This window comes from Durio zibethinus, chromosome 10 (assembly GCF_047325235.1).
Source record: "Durio zibethinus cultivar Kanyao isolate XHJ-2024 chromosome 10, ASM4732523v1, whole genome shotgun sequence".
NCBI classification, from domain to species: Eukaryota; Viridiplantae; Streptophyta; class Magnoliopsida; order Malvales; family Malvaceae; genus Durio; species Durio zibethinus.
This window is the reverse complement of record NC_143171.1, coordinates 27361255-27383823: the sequence shown is the minus strand read 5'-3', so window position 1 is coordinate 27383823 and position 22569 is coordinate 27361255. Positions and strand designations below refer to the sequence as shown.

The 22569-nt window shown below is 31.8% G+C and overlaps 1 protein-coding gene, 2 long non-coding RNA genes and 1 pseudogene across 12 annotated transcripts; 2 read left to right on the top strand and 2 right to left on the bottom strand.

Annotated features, from left to right (window-relative positions):
* Positions 1-11387: 11387 nt before the first annotated feature.
* LOC111293433 (phosphoenolpyruvate/phosphate translocator 2, chloroplastic-like) lies at positions 11388-13763 on the bottom strand (annotated as a pseudogene). The gene is made up of 10 exons (XR_016345483.1): positions 13700-13763; positions 13536-13613; positions 13293-13390; positions 13165-13221; positions 13069-13085; positions 12729-12854; positions 12521-12605; positions 12034-12345; positions 11686-11888; positions 11388-11613 (listed from the first exon to the last, which is right to left on the bottom strand). The product of XR_016345483.1 is annotated as a phosphoenolpyruvate/phosphate translocator 2, chloroplastic-like (transcript).
* Positions 13300-15998, bottom strand: LOC111293432 (uncharacterized). Its single transcript, XM_089767069.1, has 4 exons — positions 15861-15998; positions 15007-15503; positions 13700-13817; positions 13300-13415 (listed from the first exon to the last, which is right to left on the bottom strand). The coding sequence occupies exons 2-3, from the start codon at positions 15453-15455 to the stop codon at positions 13814-13816; spliced, it is 453 nt and encodes a 150-aa protein (XP_089623195.1). The 5' UTR covers positions 15456-15503; positions 15861-15998; the 3' UTR covers positions 13300-13415; positions 13700-13813.
* Positions 15999-16504: 506 nt separating this feature from the next.
* LOC149516631 (uncharacterized) lies at positions 16505-17703 on the top strand. Its single transcript, XR_016345902.1, has 3 exons — positions 16505-16856; positions 16942-17025; positions 17231-17703. It is a non-coding gene; the product is annotated as an uncharacterized LOC149516631 (long non-coding RNA).
* A 599-nt stretch (positions 17704-18302) lies between these two features.
* LOC111293431 (uncharacterized) lies at positions 18303-22344 on the top strand. 9 transcript variants are annotated; one of them, XR_016345898.1, is made up of 7 exons: positions 18303-18639; positions 18994-19334; positions 19492-19585; positions 19758-20124; positions 20341-21043; positions 21136-21183; positions 21317-22341. It is a non-coding gene; the product is annotated as an uncharacterized LOC111293431 (long non-coding RNA). The 9 variants fall into 9 exon arrangements; XR_016345895.1 differs by having other exon boundaries at positions 18994-20124; positions 20341-20381; positions 20791-20856; positions 20953-21043; positions 21311-22338; XR_016345901.1 differs by adding an exon at positions 20219-20277 and having other exon boundaries at positions 18994-20124; positions 20897-21043.
* Positions 22345-22569: the final 225 nt, after the last annotated feature.

Below are 22569 nucleotides of genomic sequence, written 5' to 3'. Positions count from 1 at the left end.
TACTGGTAGTATTTAAAAAAAATCTTTTTACCTAGATATTTCATAGATATCACTACTCGGAGTACTTTTAAATCTTATCGTCAGATAAAAAAAATTTTTTCTTATTTTTTTATTAATTTTATTTAATTATACTTATAAAAAACTTTTATTATAAAATTTATTATTTATTATTATTATAAAACAATAAAAATTTATTTTGGTAAATTTAAACATTTTTATATGCATAAATATTAATAATAAAATTTAAAACAAAAAAATAATATTAAAATTTTTTCAAAAAAAAAGTTTTTTTTACCTGAACCTAACCGGTCAATGATCTGATCAACGCAATTTTGGCCGGTTTAGTGGTTCGATCCGGTTGGTTTGGGTTCAGCGATTTGGCGTTGGTTTGGTCCGGTCTAGGCCTGCTCAACTGGACAGGTCGAGAGGCAAAATGGAGAACGGATCGTCGAATTGAGTGAGCAAATCCCGGGTTGGGTTGCGAATCGACGCGCGGATCTTATAGGGTCGAAACGACGTTATTTTGCTATTTTCCTAAACGATGTTGTTTTGAAGGCTATTTAAAGGCCAAATCAGTTTTTTTTTTCAGTCTTCTTCTTTTTCTCTCTTCCTCTTAGACACTCCCCATTTCTTTCTCTAAAACCCAAAATTCGACGATTGCTCCGCCGCCCTGACCGCCTTCTGTCGATCGTCGAAAAACTTTAAAATTTTTTAGAATCTTCTCTTCATCCCCTAAACACGAATCCAAACTTAGTTTCGTAAAAAAGGGCTTTGAATGGCATAAATCTGACCTAAAAGATTCGGTCAAAGTGACTTTTTTTATTTATTTATTCTTTTTTTTATAGACTGACACTATGATTTCCATTCAAGGAACTGTGGTTTTGCTTGTATTTTGGTGCTTATTTTTTTTGCAAGAAGCTTTTCTTTTTTTTTTTAAACCTGGCAGAGTTTTTTTTTATCTATTTTTTTGTTGTTTTTTTTTGCAAGGTCTATGGGCTTCTTTCCCCTCTTTCTCTTTTTGTAGGTGTCTTTGGGGCTCTATTTATAGAGGAAAAAGAGGATCAAAATCTCAAATTTTTTGAGATTTTGATCGCCTATGATTAGGATGGTCACCAGCTGTCAAAATAGTTGTCGATGATTGTCAGACGACTGTCGGTAACTATCAGACGACCGACAAAAAAGTTATAAAAAAAAAAGAAGATAAATATATATATATATATATATATAATGCTGTCTTCAATTACCATTTCCTATTTACTAACATGTTGGATTTCTTTCCATAAATTTGACTGTTTAAAGTTATGATCGTAGTTACCAAACGATTGACTATTTTGGAAATAAAAAAAACTCCAAACCTTGTTAAACAAAGAAACAAACAAACAAAAAAGCACGTTAGCTATAAAAATCAAAGTATGAAGAATATGTACGATCTGATTATATCATTTAATTTTATTAAGTCAAAAAGCACAAAAAGAAACATATCAATTACATAATAAATAAACAAAACATTTGCATTTTCTTTCTCTTTTATTTTTCTTAAGAAAAAGAATAATCTTCCAAACGTGCCGTAATTATTAAGAAATCTAAATCACCACTTTAGTTTTTAAACAACAAATAAAATAAATGCCCGCCTTTTGCATTGAGACCTAAATAATCTAAAGCTAACACATAATTATGAAATATTAAAGAGATTTATAGAAGTTGATATATATTACAATATTTATACATTTATATAATTCAATGCCAAAAAAATAATCATAAAACCTTAAGCAAGTTGATAGAAATTAGTACATAATGCAATATTAATTAGAAGTTAGAAATGAACTTGTTATTATTATTTTTTTTCCGCTTTTACATAAGCCTTTCAACTTTTTAAATAAATGACTTCCTACAAAAAGAATTTTTTTAATTAAATAAAGAAAAAGAAAGAGGAAGAGGAAGAAAAGGAGTTGTTACTGAACCAGTCCAACCCGTGTGGGCCATTACAGTCTTGTTGCAGACCAGGCCCAAGTATCCCTTGGACACTACTGGTTTGGGATGGCCTTTTCCTTTTCCGATTGGAGCAAACAATTAAATGGCTACCTGTTCCAGTCTCATTATCGTCGACCAAAAATTTTACGGATAAAATTTATATGAAATTTTATAGGTAAAATTTATAAAATTTTTTATTAAAAATAAATAAATAAAAATTTTAAAAAGATAAATTAATAAAATTTATTATGAAAATTAATAATATGTTAAAAAATATGATTAAAAATATTATTTATAATTCAAATTTAATAAATATTTATTTAAAAGTTAAAAATTTTATTAATATCTCTTTCCCATCGATATTGCTTTCAGTATTGTGTACTGTTACAACCTGATTTTTGTTTTTGTATGCGAATATGATAAAAGAAAATTTTTAATCTTTTAATAAAGGTTATCAAAACATAATAAATATTATCAAAATCCTATTCAAAAGTTATAAAATTTTTGTTTATATTATATCAACATCAAAATTAAATTGCTAATATTTATCGTTATTAGTGTAATATAAAAAAATCATTTATTAAATTTAATTTTTAAAAATAAAAATTATACATACTTAATGTACGTATCAAAAGCTAATATATATATATATATGTATATATATACACCAACAAAAATGATCATAAAATTTTTTATTTTGAATCACCTATTGATTCATATAATTATTTTTTTAAAAATAATATTTAATAAAATTAAAATTTAAATATCAACATTTACAATCTCATTAAATGAAGAATCGTAACATTTGTTTTTTAAGACCTAACTAAATTAAAATCTAACACTATATATACATTTATTTTTATTTGAATTATATCATTATATTTAAATAAATCAATTGATACACGTAACTCAATTGACCATTTCTTTTAAAAACCAATTTCACTTGGCTTACGATTTCATATAATCGTCCAAAACCTAATTTAAAAATGAATTTGACAAACAAAATAAAAGGTTTCTAAAGTTTTTTAGTCCAAAGTAGTGGTCTCCACAAAAGATGCATCAAAATTAAATCTCTTAAACTTTAAAATATCTTATTTAATGAATAAGATTAAGATACATCAACTTGAAAAATTAAATCTCCACAAAGATGCATCAACTTACACCTGGAAAAAAATGTATGAAACACATGCAAACAACAGTAGCTATTTTTTCCCTAGGAATACAGAAGCTAGAGTCCTCATCAGTTTTGGTGGGCATGTGTGTTTGATAATTGTTTTTTTTTTTTTTTTTGTTTTTAAAGCATCTAACTGTGCCGACCGACGTCCCAACTTAGTTCCAATAAGCGTTGAAAGCCTGTTCTCCTTTCTTTGTGCAGTTGACCAGATATAAATTATTTTTTAATCAGTCAATGATTTTGTGTGACTATTTTTTTTTATCTTTTATAAGCATTTGAAAAGTATATATTTTTTAATTTTAAAAGATTGAGTTTTTACTTTATTAGAATTGTATACATTTCATTCATTGATTTGGATTCAGTCTTTTTAATAAATTTTTTTAATTTTTTTGTAAAAACATTAGATAAGCTTTTTTTTCCTAAGTCAATTTTCTTTAATAATAAAAGTGAAACACACACTCAAAATGAGAGAAATTTTTCTTTTCAAAACAGTACAACACAAATGCTAAAACAGCATCAGCGTTACAACTCAATTGAAATTCAACCGTCAAATTTATCGGCTACCACCAAGACACTGCTAAGCAAAGATAAAACGTCTAAACAACCATCATCATCAAATAAAAATAAATTACTCAAACTTTTAAAACAATTAAAAGGAGAGGACATGCTGAATTCTCTCAAATATTTATATGATTAAATGGATATTATATTATATATTTTGTGAAAATTGAGAGATATCAATAAAATAGCATGTACAATTAATTTGTGACCGAGTCCTTATAGAGTAGTATGATGAGGATTGATGACTAGAAATAGTAGCTAGCCACAATGAATTTGGTATATATTATATTATATTTGAATTTAGTATATATTATATTATTATTACTAGCTAGAAATAATTCCCGTACAAATAGAAAATATCATAAAGTAAATTACCCACAGATAAGAACTGACTTTTACAGTGGGAAAATATTTAAAGCCATAAACCAGTAATCTTGATCACAAATTACCCGTTGTTGAATGATATTGTAGCATATCCTAAATGGGCGTGGTAGCTAAATTATTTGTGTGTATCTATGATTTTGAAGTTCATTTTTTTCTTTTATAGTTGGTTGAATGTTGAGATATGAAAGATCATATAAACTAAGAATTAGTATCGTATGATCCACAATTGAATAAACTTTTACATATATAAAAGAAACAAAAAACCCTTGTAATATATATATATATATATATATAGTTTTGAAATATAAAATTTAAAGGAATACAAAACGAAACTCATATTTGAATCGAAATTGAGATACGAAACAATTTTTTTTAATTAAATAGATTTATGTTTGAAAGGTTAAAAATAAATTCTTTCAAAATTGTCTATTTGTCCATATGATTCAGTATCAAAAGGACAATCTAATGTAATCGAACCCCTCCCCACGCTGTTGCTAAATGAAGTTTAATAGGGTTAACACAGGGAACTAACTGCCGGAGAGATCAATGGCCATCACTATTCTCTAATTTGGTAGCGTGCGTGGGTATGTTGCCTAGCGTAAATAGCAAGCACTTGGGGTACCCACTTCTATTTTTTATGTGCTGCTCAACTCACTCTTTATCATATCAATTAAGACGATTGAAATTACTGGAGAAAAGTGAGAAGTTTTTATAAGAAAAAAAATGGATAAATGATTAACTTATATATATATATATATATATATATATTAGTTAAAAAAGGGAGAGAAATTAAATGCAAACTTTACAATGTGAACATAGAAAAAGAGGAACCAAATAAAAGACGAAATAAATGAGTACTCTATACATCACCGATGAATAATTACTTAGGTTAAAGATACTTCGATGTGAAAATAACAAATATCTACAATGATTTGTAGCTTCAATTTGAAAATACGAGAGAATTTTAACAATGAAGCAGTTTATATTAAGAGTATATATCAATGGTTTAATTTTTTCACAATTTTTGTACAACTTGAATTATTGAAATAACTATCAATTACAAGTAAATGTAATAAGGATCATTTTAATTTTTAAAATTTTTAAAATTACAAATAAAATTGACAAATTCGATCTACTAATCTGATGATTTTAAATTAAAATTTAATTAGTAACATCATTTGAGGATAAAAATTTTACAAATAAATCATTTAAATAAGTATAATAAAGAGATAAATTTAATTATAAAAAATATACATTAAAATAAACAAAAAATATAGAGTATAAAATTAATTAAAATCTTATATTATATATTAATTAATCAAATCGGACACAAAAATTATCCTTTTAAAAATAGCATTGACATGGGTTATAAATCACTAGATTTGGCCTACATTTTGGTACTTAACTATAATTTTCTTTAATCATCACTTAAAACAAATTTTAAGGTATAAGAAACAAGAATCTAACTTTTTAACACAAAGGAGAAAGAAATCTAGCTTTTTGTTTGATGTAAGGTTTACTAAATGTCAACCTTTTATCACTTTTAAGTCTTTCCATCAAAATCATTAGTAATGTGAAACAAAAAGTTTGTAATAATTAAAGTCATTTTTTATTTTTTTTTGTCAAAATAAATTTAATCTCCAAGCTTCATATTTTTCCAAGTTTGGATGCTCTCTCAATGTCAACACTGTAGCATTAATGTGGGAAAAATATAGAACCAAACACCCTGATTCCACCTTCAGATATCTGACGATAGAAGGTGACCTTGTGTCCTGCAGGTACAAGGCCTTTGGCTGAGCAAAAGCTGGCCAGCCCTTGTACACTACTGGTTTCGGATGGCCTTTTTTCCCAAAGGAGAAAAAATCCAAGACCAATAACCATTTCAACAGGCGAGGTTTTTCGCGATTTCCAGGAAGTCTTAAACATTTCTGTTACAGGGTTGGTGGGGCGAATAATTTATTTGAATCGAATGGTTACAAGTGCACGGACTTTTCATGCAACTCAGCACAATTCAATTATTTATTCAATGATTTTTTTCCTTTTTTATTCAATAATTTTTCTTAATTATATCAAAAGTCACAGAACATGAATTAAATATATATGAGTCTCTAATTGACGCTAAAAAATATCACAACTTAAGGTTAATTAGAAATTATCGCATCACCAAATCATGTTTATTGAAAATCTAAGAAATTTTAACAAATTTTAAGATACGTGTTCTAAGTTAAATATAATTATGTCAATTCTTGTTATTCATAAAGTAAAGCTATACAAGAAAAATTTGTGTGTAGATAATTTTATCTTAATCATTTTTTCATATTATATTATTATTTATTTCCATAAAATGTTTTAAATTTTAATTTTAATTTAATCTCTTATGAATTTATATTTAATGCCCTATTGATATAATGAAGTCTTTGTCTCCAAAAGTTTCTCACCTACCTCTCACCCAATCGTTAATTAGTTGCTTTTTCCCTTGTAACCTAGATTCCACAGGCTCTTATGATCGGTTGTTTAATTCCTTAAGGCATGTATGTTTGATAAGTCCGTGTAGGCATGCATTATTTTCACTTGAGGTCTCAGTGTCACAAGGATTCGCTTTCAAATTACTATTAATCGTACGGCCAAAATCTATTCTACTGCTCGTCTTAATGGCCAAGTTGGATAGGGCAGTCAAACTAAGTAATGACATCAAATGAAAAACTTGTTTCAGTTTGGATATTAATTAACCAAAAGATTACAAGATTAGGAAAAGCTAATATAGCAAAGAACAAAGTTCTATGCAACCACAAACCAGACTGGCAAACCAGCAGCTAAAGGATAAAGAACAAAACAACTAAGAAGTTTCAACACCCCACCCTAAAAATCACATGATCATAAGCCTGCACCACCATACACCGAAAGACCTTTGATTAACATAGAACTACAATATAACTCTCGGCAAGATAAACTTGTAATAATCTGTAAACCAAGAATCATTTGCTTGACCAACTCAATGGGAAGAAAACGTGCATCTTTTACAAGCCAATTCAAAAACCAAAACTTTCCAATTTAAATACAGCATCTCAGGTCTTTTGAAAGACAAAAAGCATGCCCCGTCAAATATCCAACAAGCTCTTTTTTAGTCAGACTCAAGAACTCCAAGTTCTTCAAAGCAGATAATACTAGAGCATAGGGCATTAACAGATAATACAAAGCTACTGCAATTATTAATCAAGAACTTTAAACTTTATCTTTCTCCCAAACCCTTTGTCAGTTTTGAGGCAATTTTTATGGAATGGATATGAGCCATTCAAGCATAAAACACTTCAATCTCAAAGATCGAAAGAAAGTGAAACCCAATCTGAAGTAATTAAACTCCTTCCCTATATTAAAGAAATTAGTAAATTTTTCCTCAAAGCATAACTTATTTATTTATTTAGTTGTAGCATATTTCAGCTAATAAACAGGCATTACAGAAGTGAAGATCAAGGTACGTATTACAGATTAAAACAGGCAATACAGAGGTGAAGGCGGAGGCCATGACAGTGACATAGATAGTTAGATACTTGCTATTACACACTCTTTAAGTACAACATAGTTATCTAGTTGCATATTTATTCTGGAAATTGCATGCCTGGACTACAGATTCGGCCTCTCTTCCTTTCGACCTCTACTTTACATAGCGTCAGCTTCACCAGCATCATCATTGGGTGCAGCAACAGCTGCAGCAGCCCCAGCTGCTTCATCAGTTGCAGCAGCCCCATTAGCTTCAACAGTTGTAGCTAAGGCCATATCACTCCCGGATGGCTCGACTGCAGCTTTCTCAACCTCAATAGCGTAAGAACGTGAACGAGGAAATAAACTTACCAAACAACATGATTCCATCTTCAGATAAGTGGTCATAAATAGTCACCACGTCACCAACGCTTAGATCATGAAAATTAACAAAACGTAGCCATTCCTTTTGCAAAGCTTTTTGAAGCCTGTTTTGCGGATGGAGCAAGCAAACGTCCACACTCGCCCACTATCTCATCCTTAACTGGAAACTCCATGGGACGAGATCTGCTACTTGGGAAGAAGGGAAGACTCTCCGTGAGGAGAGCCAATCTTTTGCTGATATCAGTTGGAGCCAGAGGCTTGGAGAAGATGTTTCTCCTCATATCTTCTGTGAATTTGATAAGATCTAGTTTTCTGGGTCTAGGGTTCCCTCTGTCTATGCTTTTTCTTTTGTGAGAGTGTTTAAAACGCGGACTAATAGGCTGTTAGACGGATGCGAGACATATAAGCTAATATTCGGAATTTTTTGTCCATTAAAAAAATACTTATAAGTAGACTAAAAAATTCACCTGACTACCAAATCGCATCCAAACCCTAGCTATTAATATTTTTTATATAATTATTTAAGACATGCGCATGTGTCATTCTTTAGCGAATGATAAATATTAATGTAATTTTAGTGTTTTTAAACCCTAAAACCAATTTAATTTATTTAATATAAATAATGTAAAATTTATGCATATATATATATATATATATATATATATATATACATAAATAAGAAATTTTCAGAAGTTTCGAAGGGAGATGACGATGCTTTCTGGTCAAATATTAGCGGCCAATGATAACATGTTCGCTATGAAATTTTGGCTAATTTCAAAAAGATTTTCCCACTCCTCAGCGTATAAGATATTTTCAGAATTAAGGATGTTCCTAACATTGGCATTAACGAATCCAGAGAAAATTTTTAATGAAGTTAACTAAGTTAAGATAAGATGAACACTAGATGAAAGAGTCAACTTTGCTGTGTTGGTATCATTGAAAAATTAAACATCTCAAAAAAAAAAAAAAAAAGATAGACATTTTCTTTTTTTTATTATGTAACTTCGGGGGATTGCAGCTTCTAGAATGCAACCATCGTTCTGAGAAGCAAGTAAATGAAATGCCTTATGCAGCCAACACAACTAATGAGTCTCATGATCAAGATACCCTACATAAATTTGTGGTCAACAACCATGTAGAAGAAGGTCCCTTGGATAACGAAGCATATTATTTTGAAATATGTGTGTTTCATTTTAACTCAATAGCGCCATGGGGTAAATGGGCTGCTGCACACAACGCAATTTCACAAATACTATGCAACCAAGAAATAACAATTTATTTCTTGTTATAAATGCATTGTTTCTCTGATCATTAATCAACGAATTTATAAACAAACTTATTTTTCTCATCATTAATTAGATAGTTTCTCTATTTTTTTTTTTTTTACTTTTGTCCTAGAGAATTACAGCTACACCAAATTTTATTATGATAAGAGAAAATATTTTATTTTAAATGTTAAGCAGTACTTAATTAAGGTGATATTTAAAAAAAATTACAATAAATATATTGTTTGTTCTTAAATTTTAATAAAATTAGTGTATTAAATGCAATTTTAAAAAATAATATTATAACTATCTTTAATAAGTTCTTATAAAGTAGAACGATGAGGATTGATAGCCACGATGAATTTAGTATATCCATCTTGTTAAATTTAACTGAATTTTGATTCCTTCTAAAATAAATGACGTTCAAACCGTTGGCGTCTCTCTTTGTTCCCTGTCCCATCACTTTGGTGTTTCACGTGGCAAGTCCCTTTTCCTAATCTGTACCTTGATTTTTTTGTCGATTTATAACTGAGGGTAATGTACTGCCTATGGATGCATTCTCTGGTCCGCCGTTTCCTTCGACTCTCCAGTTTGGTACATTTCATTTCTGGGCCTACCCCTATCCTCTTGTCCCACCTCACTTTGTAGCCCATTTTCCCACGTCACCGTACTTTTCTGCTTCTATTGTGTCCACACTGTCCTTGCACACGTTTAGCGGCTCCATTAAGGCTATTGTTATTTTCGGTGCCCACGCAGCGTATCCAATTTGGCCATATTAAGACGTTTTGAAACACTTCGTCATTTCATGCCATCACTTATGACTGTGCAAGAAATGACATCATGAAATGACATGTCCTAGCCAATTTGGCCATATTAAGACCAACAGTATAATAGATTTTGTTATGATTAATAATAATTCGAAAGCGAAGCCTTGTTTTCATCGTTTACCTAATTAATATATCTTTATAAAAAAATATATACAAATTCATTAAAAAGACGAAATCCAAACTAATCAATGAATGAAATATATTCATGCATTTCTATTAAAGTAAATACTCAATCTTTTAAAATTAAAAAAAATATATATTCTATCAAATGCTTATAACAAAAGATATAATAAATACAGTCGCACAACAGGATAACAAACTGAATTAAAAAAAAAAAAATGTATATCTGGCTAGTCATGCCGACAAAGAATGGAGAAAACGCTTTTGAATTAAAATTTTATACCATTAAGTATAGGAAAGTAGGTGAGATACCTTAGGATATTGGAGACAAAGATTTTTAATGGTAGCTTTGTTTTTCAGGCTGTTAATTTATTGGTCTTCTTGTTTTGGTTGATTTTAGACTTTGATGAATAACAAAAATAGTCATAATTATATTTGACTTAGAATACTAATCTTAAATTTTATTTAAATTCTTTGGATTTTTAATATGTATGATTTAGTGATGTGATAATTCCTGATCAATCTTAAGTTTATGATAATTTTTAACGCAAATTAGAGACTCATATGATAAAAGGATGAAATTTGGTAAACCTCATTTCAAACAAATCAATGGTGAAAAAAACAAAAAGAATAGGATAATTTTGGGAGGACCTGGCCAAATGTCAAACATGTTTCACAGGGTCAAGCAGCTTAGTGGTTTGGTTTCGAATGGTGCAATATCATATATATATATATATATATATGTATATATATTTTACAAAGCCCGGCTTAGATAGAGTAAGAGATTATAAGTATAAGATTTAAATTTAAATTCTATTACTTATGTTTGAGATATAAAATTACGATAGAATAAAATAAAATAATATTATAAATATGATTATATTAAATAATGTAATTTTATTTTATATTTATTGTATGAAAAGATTATAACGAGATAATTTATTTATTGATTAAAATTTATATAATTTAAATTATTGAAGTAATTTTTAAGGATATTTTAGAACATATAAATTCAATCACATGTATTAAAAATAATTCTTTTCACTTTGAAAAGATTAAATTATTTTATACCAAAAAAATAATAATTTTACTTGTAATTATATCTTTTTCAATTAAATACAAACTAAAGATAATATAAAATAATTATTATTCTATCATATCCATAATTTTATGCATCTGACTATTAAATATCATTTTTAAGGATAACAGTATCAACCAACTTAATTAAAACCTTAATTCAAATAGCAAATTTTATGATAATTATTTTTGTCAGTACATATGGAGGAAGAAACTTTACGTTCAGCTTATTGGAGTTCATGTTTCTTTTTGAATGATTAGATAGAGACCTTTTTTCATCTAAATTTAATACAAACTCATGCAGCCTTTGGCTTTGGCTTTATTCGCTTTGCTTTCGAATACAAGAAGACTCCTGCAAGAGCCACTGCAGTGCCTGCGGTCCAAAACAGTCACAGTTAAATATAAATAGAACACAAGTGCAATTTTATGACAAATTGATTAGTACATGTAAAAGCTGATGATCAAGGAAGATTTGTCAATTTGCCATGTTTTAACAATTGGTTGATGCACAATTTTTCCAAGGAAATTAATGGGTGAAACAGGCGTTTGAAAGAAGATAACTGAAGAGACGATGACCATAAATCTCTTAACACAATTTTTTACAGAGTGTGTAACTGGGGATACCATCTGCAGTATCATGTAAGAGACCTGCAAAACAGAAAACATAGCATTTCAACTTCGATTAGAGGCCTAGAAATTAGGCATTCCCTACTGCTATAGTTACTATGATTACTCAGGAACTGCATAATTTTAGGATAAAGAAGCAAATTACAATAGATACAAACAGGCTCACCTGCTGATAACTGTGGAAAGAGAATCCTGTCATAGAAGATCTTATGCCTAGTCCCTAATATTCAAACCTTGGTTTGAATTGATTTAAGAGAAAAAAAAAATAAAAAGCTTCATTTTTATGACATAACAAGCTCTAATTGTTGCTTTAATACAACATCAGCGTTTGCTTTCTATATGTGCTATAGCTACTTACAGCAGATTGTAGATATGAAGGAGTGAACTTGACACCTTCCATTAAAATGGCAGGAGGAACCAATAGGATAAATGAAATTATGGTTATTGCAGAGAAGAGATTGATATTGTCCAAAGTGTCCTGTTCAGAAAAGTGAGGATTAGAGCCCAGAAGACATAATCAATCAGATAAATTAGAAATCACTTTGTAAAATCAAGAGCATAATTGTCATACTTCTGTCATAAAACAATAGTGACTCAATGACATTTAAAATGTAAAACCATTGTATATTTATGCTTGAATTATATGTTTTTACCTCTTTTCTAACCATGAACTTTTTACTGAGCACATTACGCCATTGGTTAGTCACATTGGAAGCCATTGCGCTACAGAAACCAATCCTATTTCAGAACAACAAGACTTAGTCAAGTTTAAGAAACAAGTTTATCCGAACATGGACCATGTTTCTGTAAAGGGATAGTGTATCAGACTTTTAAATGAGTTGATGAGACAAGGGTTCTTACCAATTAAAAGATGCCTCAGTGAATGAGGCTAATGCCACTCCACCTACAACTGGTACGAGGGAGGACACTATCCAGAAAGGAGGCCACCATGAAAATGAAATAATTGTGGAAAACTGAGTGGAAGGACTGAAACAAAACCCTTTGTCAACCTCATTTCTATAACTTTGCACAGTTGCTCAACTGGGGTCTTGATTAAAGCACATTAATCAAAGAATTTTGTTTCACAAGTCAATCTCCTCATTTGTGTGAAAGCTTATGATGGAGGGAGAACAGAATTGAATGCTCAAGCATTCAGAATAAATATTCTAATTTCAAGCAGTATTTATACCAGTACTTTTACCTCTCCAAGAAATAGAACTGAGAATAAGACTGTGAAGAAGGGCTTCATTGATTTAATTGTGTGCGTGAATGAGACGTTAACTTTCCCAAGACTAACATTAGTCAAAAGGTTGCCAAGAGTGTGAGCAGCAGCCAATGGAATGATTGTTGCAACCTGAAAACTGCTTTGTAAAATACTGATTGTAGAACAGAAATATAGATATGTGATGAAAATTACAGAAGTACCTGTGAACGAGTAAGCTTTGGTCGATGGTACAGATTAGACGCCCATATTGCAAGTATTATCAAAGTCCCACAGCCAAATTGGAAGGCTGTAACTGTTGCTGGAAATGTATGGACCTTAAGAACCTTCAGCAGAAAAATAATGTAATTGAATTATACTTAAAATATATCAGCCTTAATGTGAATGGCATATTGAAAACTAACAATAGCAATCTGAGAAAATTTATCACCGAACTCAAGATTTACTCAATGCTTTGAATTGCATTTCTCTAAGACACTGCTGACTTAATTGTAAGGGAATATATTTAAGGGATGACCCTTGAACTATAGTGAAAATAAGAAATTGTGATTTAAAAATAAGATATCAATCCTGCTTGTTGAAAATGTTGAAGTAGATGTTCAGAAAATACCAAAATGCAAACATGGCTCCAAGCTGCAAGGTCCTAGCCAAACCACTGGAGTCCTTTGTGTCATCTATGTTTTCAGGAACTGATGTTGCTCTGACCTTAAAACTATCACATGTTTTATCTGAAATGAGGAATGACTGAAAGATTAGAGCATTGGAGCCTGAACAAGAAGACAGATAAGAAGGTTCTTGATATGAATGTCCATGTCTGGAACTGAGATCTAACGGCTTTAAAGAAGATAGGTTTGATACCCAACTTTATCTGGGGTTGTGGCTTTTAGTTGGAGGTTTGAACAATGGAGTTAAGGAGAAAAAACGGGTGCAATGCTATGCATTTTGAATGTTGCAAAAGGAAGGCAAGGTCATAGAGGTTGGGGTTTTAAATCTGCATGAATACAAAAATGTGGGGCATGAAAGGACATGGCATTTACTTTTGCACTTGGCAGTTAGCTTCATCAGTCTTGTGGTTCACATTCTTTAAGTCTGAACTGTTAAGTCAGTAACAAAAGTGGTGTTTCAGATGAATAAAACATTGGACACAAAGGTCAAAAGACTGAGGTAATAGTGATGAACAGTTTTATTTTCAAGCTGAAACTTGAAAATCATACATTCTATAATCTTTACCGCAAATTCAAGTAAAGGTGCATGTTTAATGCTTGATTATCCATACTAATATATGAAGTCAACAGTTCAGTTTCCAACGTGTTGATTTCTTGTTATGGGTAATGTCAAACTATGGACAAAAACCGAACAGATCACTTAGTCCAAAGTTCTGCAAACTTCATGTGGTGGTGATTAGCTAGACCTGGAAATGCATGGATAGCATGAATTCACTAGTATGTGTACTAAAGATGCCAAGACTGAAGTGACAATCAGGGCTTCTTTTCAAAAGGGAAATCTAAACCATTGACCTCATATTTTGCCAACTAGACAATCCCCTAAAATCCATTTCCAGGATATTTTTCAGCCACTTAAGGAATCCAATCGAAAGATTCCATGGTAGATATGAAGTGTAACAGTACATTTTGAGTTAGACAAGCAGAAACCATAAAATGGGACTAAACATGCTCAAAAGAAGAAAAGAAAAGATCCATAAAATGAGATGATTTTGAGACTCTGAAACATTGCAGCTACAGATGCAGAATCTGAAAATACAACAGCCCAAATAGATTCAGAAATCAAACTAGAACTCTAACTCAACCTTAACAATTATCAAATCATATTTCATAACTCAAGCTTTGAAACTGAAATTTCATCAGAATGATAAAAAATATTACAATGCACTGTCACAAAAGAAAAACATCTTCTTACCTAGCTGACGCAGCCCTCTGTTCATGGAAATCAAATGCATAAACATGTCCAGTAGGAGCCACAGCCCTTGCAAGTGAGGTTGTTAAAGATCCACTTCCGGTCCCTGATTCAAGAACCAAACAACCAGGAACTATTTCCAAGTACATAATCACAAAGCTAATATCTGCAATATAGAGAATCTGAGTCCTGTGACTTAGAACCAAAGTCCATAACTCCGGCGTTGGAGCCAATAGGTAAACAAATCCACCCTTGTTGCTAAACACTTTGGAACCAAATGGCTTCCCAATCCAATCCGAATGTTTAAACACACCAAAACGATTTTGAAGAACCGAATTCTCACACACGTTAACAGCCTTCATAGTATCACGCCTCTCATAGACAATAACCAAGTCTCTATCTCTAATGCACCGGTTAAATGACATCTTCTTTGAGGGATCCAAAAGCAACATCCTCAAAATACCAAATTTTATTCAGAACCAAAAAAAGCAATTACCTGTCTGTCACAAGTCAGAAAATATGTTCAATGTAAGCTACTATTTATTATGTTATCAGAAAATTGCAAAAAGCTTCAATATATGTTTCAGAAATTTCTCTCTTTTTCTTCTTCCATGAATTACTGAGAAAATATTGGTCTGTTAAGTAATCAAAGTACCAAAATTTACTCCCCAAAAGAAAAAGTAAATTCAACTATTACCGCATACCCAAAGTTCTATTAAGAATAAACTATAATATAAAACACCAGAAAGACCCAAATTCATGAAAATACATATACATTCAAAGCATGTATAGGAAAAGAAAATCCTATCAATTATTTCACGAATAGTTAAGGTAAAATGTTGACAAAAAAGACTTACCCAAGATTTAATTTTGATTAGATAGCAAAATTTTTTGGAGAGAAAAGCTGTAGAAGGAAGTTTTCAGCTTTGCCAATAAAGCTGAAGAAGGAAGGAAAAGAGCATGAAAGCAGCAAAAACCCGGGGCTTTTTCAATTCCGCGCGTTTAGCCAAGCAAGGTTTTCGAGATGGTTATTGGACTTCGTGTGGTTTACATGGGCTGCTATTTGTTGGCCGAACTATGATCGAGAGGCTCCATCATTTAATGCTCAATCGTTGTGCCCCAACTAGATATGGACCCTGCTTTAAGTTTCTAGGATCAGAAGCTTCATCACCCATCAAGGCCAACTAGATTAAATTTAAGCTGTAGGTGATAGGATAGATATCGAAAGAGTTATGGAAGTTTGCATAGAGGTCCACATCAAAACATTTCCCATCTCAGAAAAAATATTGTTTCTGCAATTGGAAGATGGTGAAGTTTCATCACTTGAGGATGAGGTGAGCCTAAGCCTTAGGATTTCTCATGCTCTTTTGGCCCTTCACTTGGATATTTGTGGATAACGGCCCTTTTCTCAGTTTCTCTCTTCCCCTTTCATTTTGTTCTTATTATGCTTTTCCTTATTAAAAAAAAATCTAAATATCTAACACATATGTCAAACAGCCCCGCACTTTTTGCACTCACCTCTCTCTCCTTTTGTCAAAATGTGCCAAAAACATCAATTCCCTTGTTTGCATTGCCAGCCTCATGACTACAATGGAATGGGAAAACACCAGATTAGTGTCTTGGGATACTTGAAATCTTTTGCTTTGTATTAGCATTGTTTGTGACCATTTAAGAGGGTTTTTGAAATCATTGTGAAAAACATAAAAAACTTAATGTTTTTAATGCTTTGGGGCGATTTGTTTTGTAGGTTCAACATATGATAGAGAGATGCCTTGTGTTTCACATGAGCAGAGATGACTGTGTCAAAGCACTTGCTTAGCATGCCAAGATTGAACCAACCATCACCCTAACAGGTAAAAAGTTCTCTTTACTCTTTTCAGCGCCTGCATGTATATGTGTTATTAGTGTTTTGACATGCTTAAGCTGGTGCTTTTGCAGTTTGGAAAGAGTTGCCTAAAGAGAAGAAGGCCTTCTTTCAAGCCTATTTCCAGGCTATATCTCCAAGGCAGTTCAGCTGTAACTGTAAGGGCAACAAAACTTTGCATGCTGATGATCAGTTTGGGAAAACCAAAGTGATTTTGAAAAGTTCAAAAACTAATGGATTCTTCAAGATATTATACCCTTCTTATAAAGGAAATGAATTCCCAATTAAGTTTTCCTTTTTTAATTTGGCTTAAACTTAAGTGAGGCTGTTTCTCTTATTGATGTATTTTTATATCCTATTCAGATATTTCCACTCAAAGGATGGCTACTTTCAGAAGAAGAAAGCATTGTCATTGATTCAAAGAGCAACAAGATCATCAAAAGCCCCATGAATGAACTTCTTCTAGTTATAAATTTAATAAAGTGATCAGAAACTTCAGAGACATCTGCTGCAGCCTTCAGAATGCAAAATATGAGTATAATTTACTGGTTTCTTTCTGCTTTAGACCCTGATAAAGATTGTAAGCCCTTGCTATTTCAAAACACTTAATTTCCTCCTTAATGAATTTCGACTTAGATTCATCCCATCGCCTTTATGATCAGGCAGATCGGGAAGATGTAGCAGAAGACTTATGTTGTAGTTCAAGGCTAGCTTATTGTGGCGATCGAGTATTGTGTAAAGAGTTCCATACATGAGTGAATTGGTTACACTAAAAGCCATAACTTCAAGCATAGTTCTTAAAAAAAAAGTGGCATGAAACTACTGTATTGTTGTAATACGAATCAGTGTCGTATCATGTTTTACTGAAATTAAGCAATATCTGCCAGCTTTAGCACCAAAGAAAGACCAAGAGCAGATTCTTTTACTTCTATTGAAAACCTGCTCTTGAATGGTAGGCTACTACTGCAAACAAAGTACTGAAATTATTGCTCGATAAACTTCAATATGCTTTCATCTCTGGTTTTTCCTAGGCAACCAAACGTAATGGTAGCATAAAAGTTGGAAATTCTGGCATGAAAACATTATCATCACATAAATTCAGCAAAGCCTGGAATCCAAGTAAACTGCATTGGCCTCAGCAGTCAGGATTATACCACCGCTTTGAGATGTATTGGCAACCTCAGCAAGGAATGTAAAAAGCAGGAAGTGGATGAAAAAACATGGACCATTCTTGGCAACGGGATAAGGATTTCAGGCTACAGCAAAAGCATTAGCATGGGAAGAACACTAAAGCCCTAGAAATATACATGTCCTGTGTCCACCTCTATCATTGCAATACAATAAAAGGGTGAGAAAACAAAAGCCACACATCAAAATGATCAAGAGAAAACTATCAGTCAATACACAAAGTTAAAGTGTTTATTTGGCGACGTAGCAAAAAAGGCTACCACCATGAACCAAGTCAAATAGTTACATGGGCTGCCCTGCCCTGTAAGGCTGTAACCAAACATCAACTTTGGGGCCAGCAAAATCTTCCTCATTAGCTCACGTGTTCAAAGCACATAAAATTGTAAGCAAATGCCGCCACGTCATCACATCATATGGATCCAAATTTATATCTCGCGGTTCCACAATAAGGAATTAAAATGCTTAAAATCAATAAAATACAAAAAAAAAAAGATCAAATAATTAAATTATCCATTTCCTCATATCCAAGGTAACCAAAAGGCCTCTGTTTCTCATTTCTTCCCCTGGATATCATTATATATTCTGTAAGTAATCTATCTTTTCACTAGTTGGAATCTGTCATAAAGCTTTTTCTTCTATGGATTTATATTTGTATCATGTTGTTGGTATTAATATCATTCAAAATTTTGAATCTTCAGGATTACTTTATTTTTCATGGATTGCTTATTAATTTCAAATCCCCTTTTCGGTTTTTGATGTAATTAATGAATATTTAGTACTGCAATCAGATAAAAAAATGAAATTTGTGTATGGAAATCTGAATTTGAAGATATCAAATATGAACCAAGCAGTTGATTAATAGTTAATAAAAAAAAGATAGTTTTTTTAAAAACAAAGAAAAAGGGTGTCAAGAATTATAATGGGTAATTTGCTTTTAGCAGGATGCAGCTGTCGGTGACTGCAGATGCAACGACCTTGAGTTACTGGTTCAATTGGAGAGTGTTGCTTTGTTCAATTATTGTTTTGACTCCAATTGTTATGGCATTGTTTTTAATATGGAAATATGAAGGATTGAAACAAGTGAAATGTGATGGAAGAGAAGGCAGGAAGATTTAGGTTGTGATGAGTTATAAGATGATGATGTTTGGAGGCCTTGTCTTCAAAAAATCCATCCTCATTGGCTGTTGGGTTATCGAGTTGTTGCGTTTTGTTTGGCTTTGGCAACAGTTAAAATCAAAGTTGTTGTTAATGATGGTTGCATTTATTACTATTATACTCGGTAAGCAATCTTCCCCATCCGAACTTGCCTTGGACTAAGCTACTAATTCTTATTTAAACTGCTTCCATCTTTATATTTGAATCATGGCATTTTAAGTAAATGCAATGACTGTCGTTTTTTAAATTGATCGTGAGCTTATTTTTTTGTACAAGGAAAGTTTATTATTTTTCCAAAGAGCTGCAAAAGCTGCTAAATATCAACCAAACTACCAAAGGCTGTATGAGAGTATAGAGTCACCTAATCTCCAAACGGTACAAAATTGACTTTGAACTTAAAACCAATGTATCTTGTTCATCTATCTGATCTTCCGAAACTGAAATCATAGCGTATTTTGCCTTGTATGTCAAGCTTCCTAATTATTTCTGACAGGTATTTTCCAAAACATTCTAACTTTAAGTTATGATGTCTTTTGGTGCTGTACAGGCGGACTTTTACTTTGGTTACCATTTATTTTGGGGAATCTCTTCTAATTATATTCTTCCCATTCTTTGTTGCAATGTTTCTGCTTCTGCAAAAAACTGTCAGTATCCAGATAACTGTATGCAGTATGATTTCAACCTCATTTTTGCAAGCATTGCTCTCTATTTACGGGTGTTACCAGCATCAAAAAATGAGCAGCTGTGATTTTGATGTGGAGAATGTTAGGATAGATTCAGAGCAAGGATACTACATGCCTTTAACTAACAGAAATGGTACAAATGTTCGTAGATAAGCCTTAAATCCCCAGGAAAGATGCAATGTTTCACAAACTGCAGGCATTTCTAGTTATCTCTTCCAAGTTATATTCCAGGTAAATTCTCTTTTGCCACTCAAGTCAACAAAATAATGGTTCTAAACCTTCTAGTGACTGTACTAGTATTTTTACTCTAAAATCATTTTTGTAGCACTGCGTTGGATGCTAAAAGATTTTAAGACTGTTGTGGAAATCCTTTGAGCTTTTCAGGTAGCTTCTACCTTATTCCTCAAAACTTATATGTTAAACCTCATTTTGATTTGTCATATGGAGATGAATGCTGGAGCAGTTATGCTTACTGACTTCATTTATTGGTCCGTTATTTATCCATTTCTTTCCATCAAATATTTTAAATTTAATTTTGCGAGTTCTCTATCCCTTTGCATATCTGGTTATTGCTTTTGAATTCCTGCTTGTGTGTGAACATGTTCAGTGTACTAGGAATTCATTCACATCCAAATGTTAGAAACAATCATGACATCATGTAGTTCAAGTTTATAGAATCATAGCCAAACTTGCCGCATGTCTGAAGCAGTTTAGAGGACGATTTGCCATTTCTCTATATCTTCCCATCTCCATTTGAAGATCCATTCCTTCTGTTTTTCTAATGATACTTTCTGTCAAAACTGTTGGTTGATGTTTCTACTTGAACTTGTTTTGGATTTATTTCCATTTCTCATTCCTTTATGTGTTATATTATTGTTTCTGGTCTCCATATTTTAGATGACTGTTAACATGCATACGCTCAATGTCATCCTACATCTCGGTGATACAGCCCTGAATTGCTTGGTAAATATATGTTTTTTTTCATCTTGTTTTATGGATACAGCTTCTCTTTTCATCATAATCACCTTGAACTGCATATATCTATCAACCACCTTTCAGCGGCTCCCTTGGTTTCGAATTTCTTACTTCATCTTATGGACCGGCACATATGTCATTTCTAGTGGCTCATTCATGCTAGTGTCTCAGTTTGGTAATATCGATTTTTACCTTTTTCATTCCAAAATCTGGATATAATACACAAGACATAATTACTCAAGAAGTAGTGATAATTCTCTGTTGCAGGTGGCAATACCCATTTCTTGATTTGTCATCACCTAATGTTCCATTATGGTACATCTTTTCCTACTGAAAGCTCAAATGCTGTCTAATATACTTCCATGGGCCCTTTTTTTTATTTTTCCTTTTTCAGCTTTTTCTCACACTTTGCTTTTCTCATCCATTTCTATTTTGTATGCAGTTGCAGGTACCTTTTTTTGGCATTCATGCATCTATCATGCTACGACTTGTTTGCTTTTATAGTCAATGCCAAGCATTACCTGTTGTCAAAATGGTTCCCTTAATCATACCGGTGTTTAAGTTAAAGAATGTCAGCTTTGTATTTGTCAAATTGCCGAAGTTGCTTGTAAGCCGATGTATTTACCTAGCATTACTGCCTTCAATGTTTGATCTGAAAATTTTATATAGTAACAATGGAAGTCTACTTCAGGGCATGTAAGGCAGAAGGCACCAAGCATAATTGAGAATAAAGAGAGATCGGGTTTGGGTTATAAACCTACAACCGCTGATAGAAGAAGCATGATGTAAGAGAAAAAAGAAAAAAGAATGGCATGCCTTAAAGGGCATGAATTAGTTGATGGAAGAATGGTGTTCCCCTATCTGTACGAGACATTCTACTCTAACAGATATGTACATCCTAGATCGTCAGAGATTGAAAAGGGTGAGTCAACAATGAGATTAGAAGAAGCTTTGTCTCAAGTTTATATTAGGGCAGATGAGAAAGATGTGCATGATGAAGAGATTTTTTTTTTCCTTTCTTAGGTTAGGAAATCCAAGAATGATGCACTGTTTTCATTATCCTTGAACCGTTAAAACTTAAGACTTCCAATTGTTTCTGCCCAAGAGTATGTGAAGGTTAAATGTATGGGCTTACTTTCATTATCCTAATAAAAGGATGAATGCGATGCATTCCACATATATCATGTTCTCAATTTTTTCTTTCTCATTACTATTCTCCTTGCCTTTGCAAAGATCAGTATATATATTTCTTTGTGATTATACCCATTTTTAGATCTTTTAATAATGAACATTATGGATGATCAAGGTAATAACGCTAGGTTTAACTTTGAAAATTCGATTCACATTAGCAAGCTAGACAACAATATTAATTCAGAAGACTATGATTTATCTCATGATCTATTAAAATGGATGACGTAAGAGGAGAAAATTATAAAACCCTATTAGGAATCCGTCAACTTGTTGAACTTGGAGATATTGAGAACAAGAAAGAAGTCAGGATCGATACTTCACTATCATTGATTGAAAAATAAAAACTAGTGAATTTGTTGCAAGAATATGTCGATGTATTTGTATGATCCTATCAGGATATACTCGGACTTAGTACAAATATGGTTGAGCATAGATTGCCTTTAAAACCAAAGTGTCAATCGGTATAGCAAAAGTTAAAACACATAAAACCAAAAATGTTATTAAAGATAA

What these genes read in the sequence shown, in the direction of transcription:
- LOC111293432 (XM_089767069.1), bottom strand. Translation starts at nt 15,455, where the DNA reads ATGTTGCTTTTGGATCCCTCAAAGAAGATGTCATTTAACCGGTGCATT.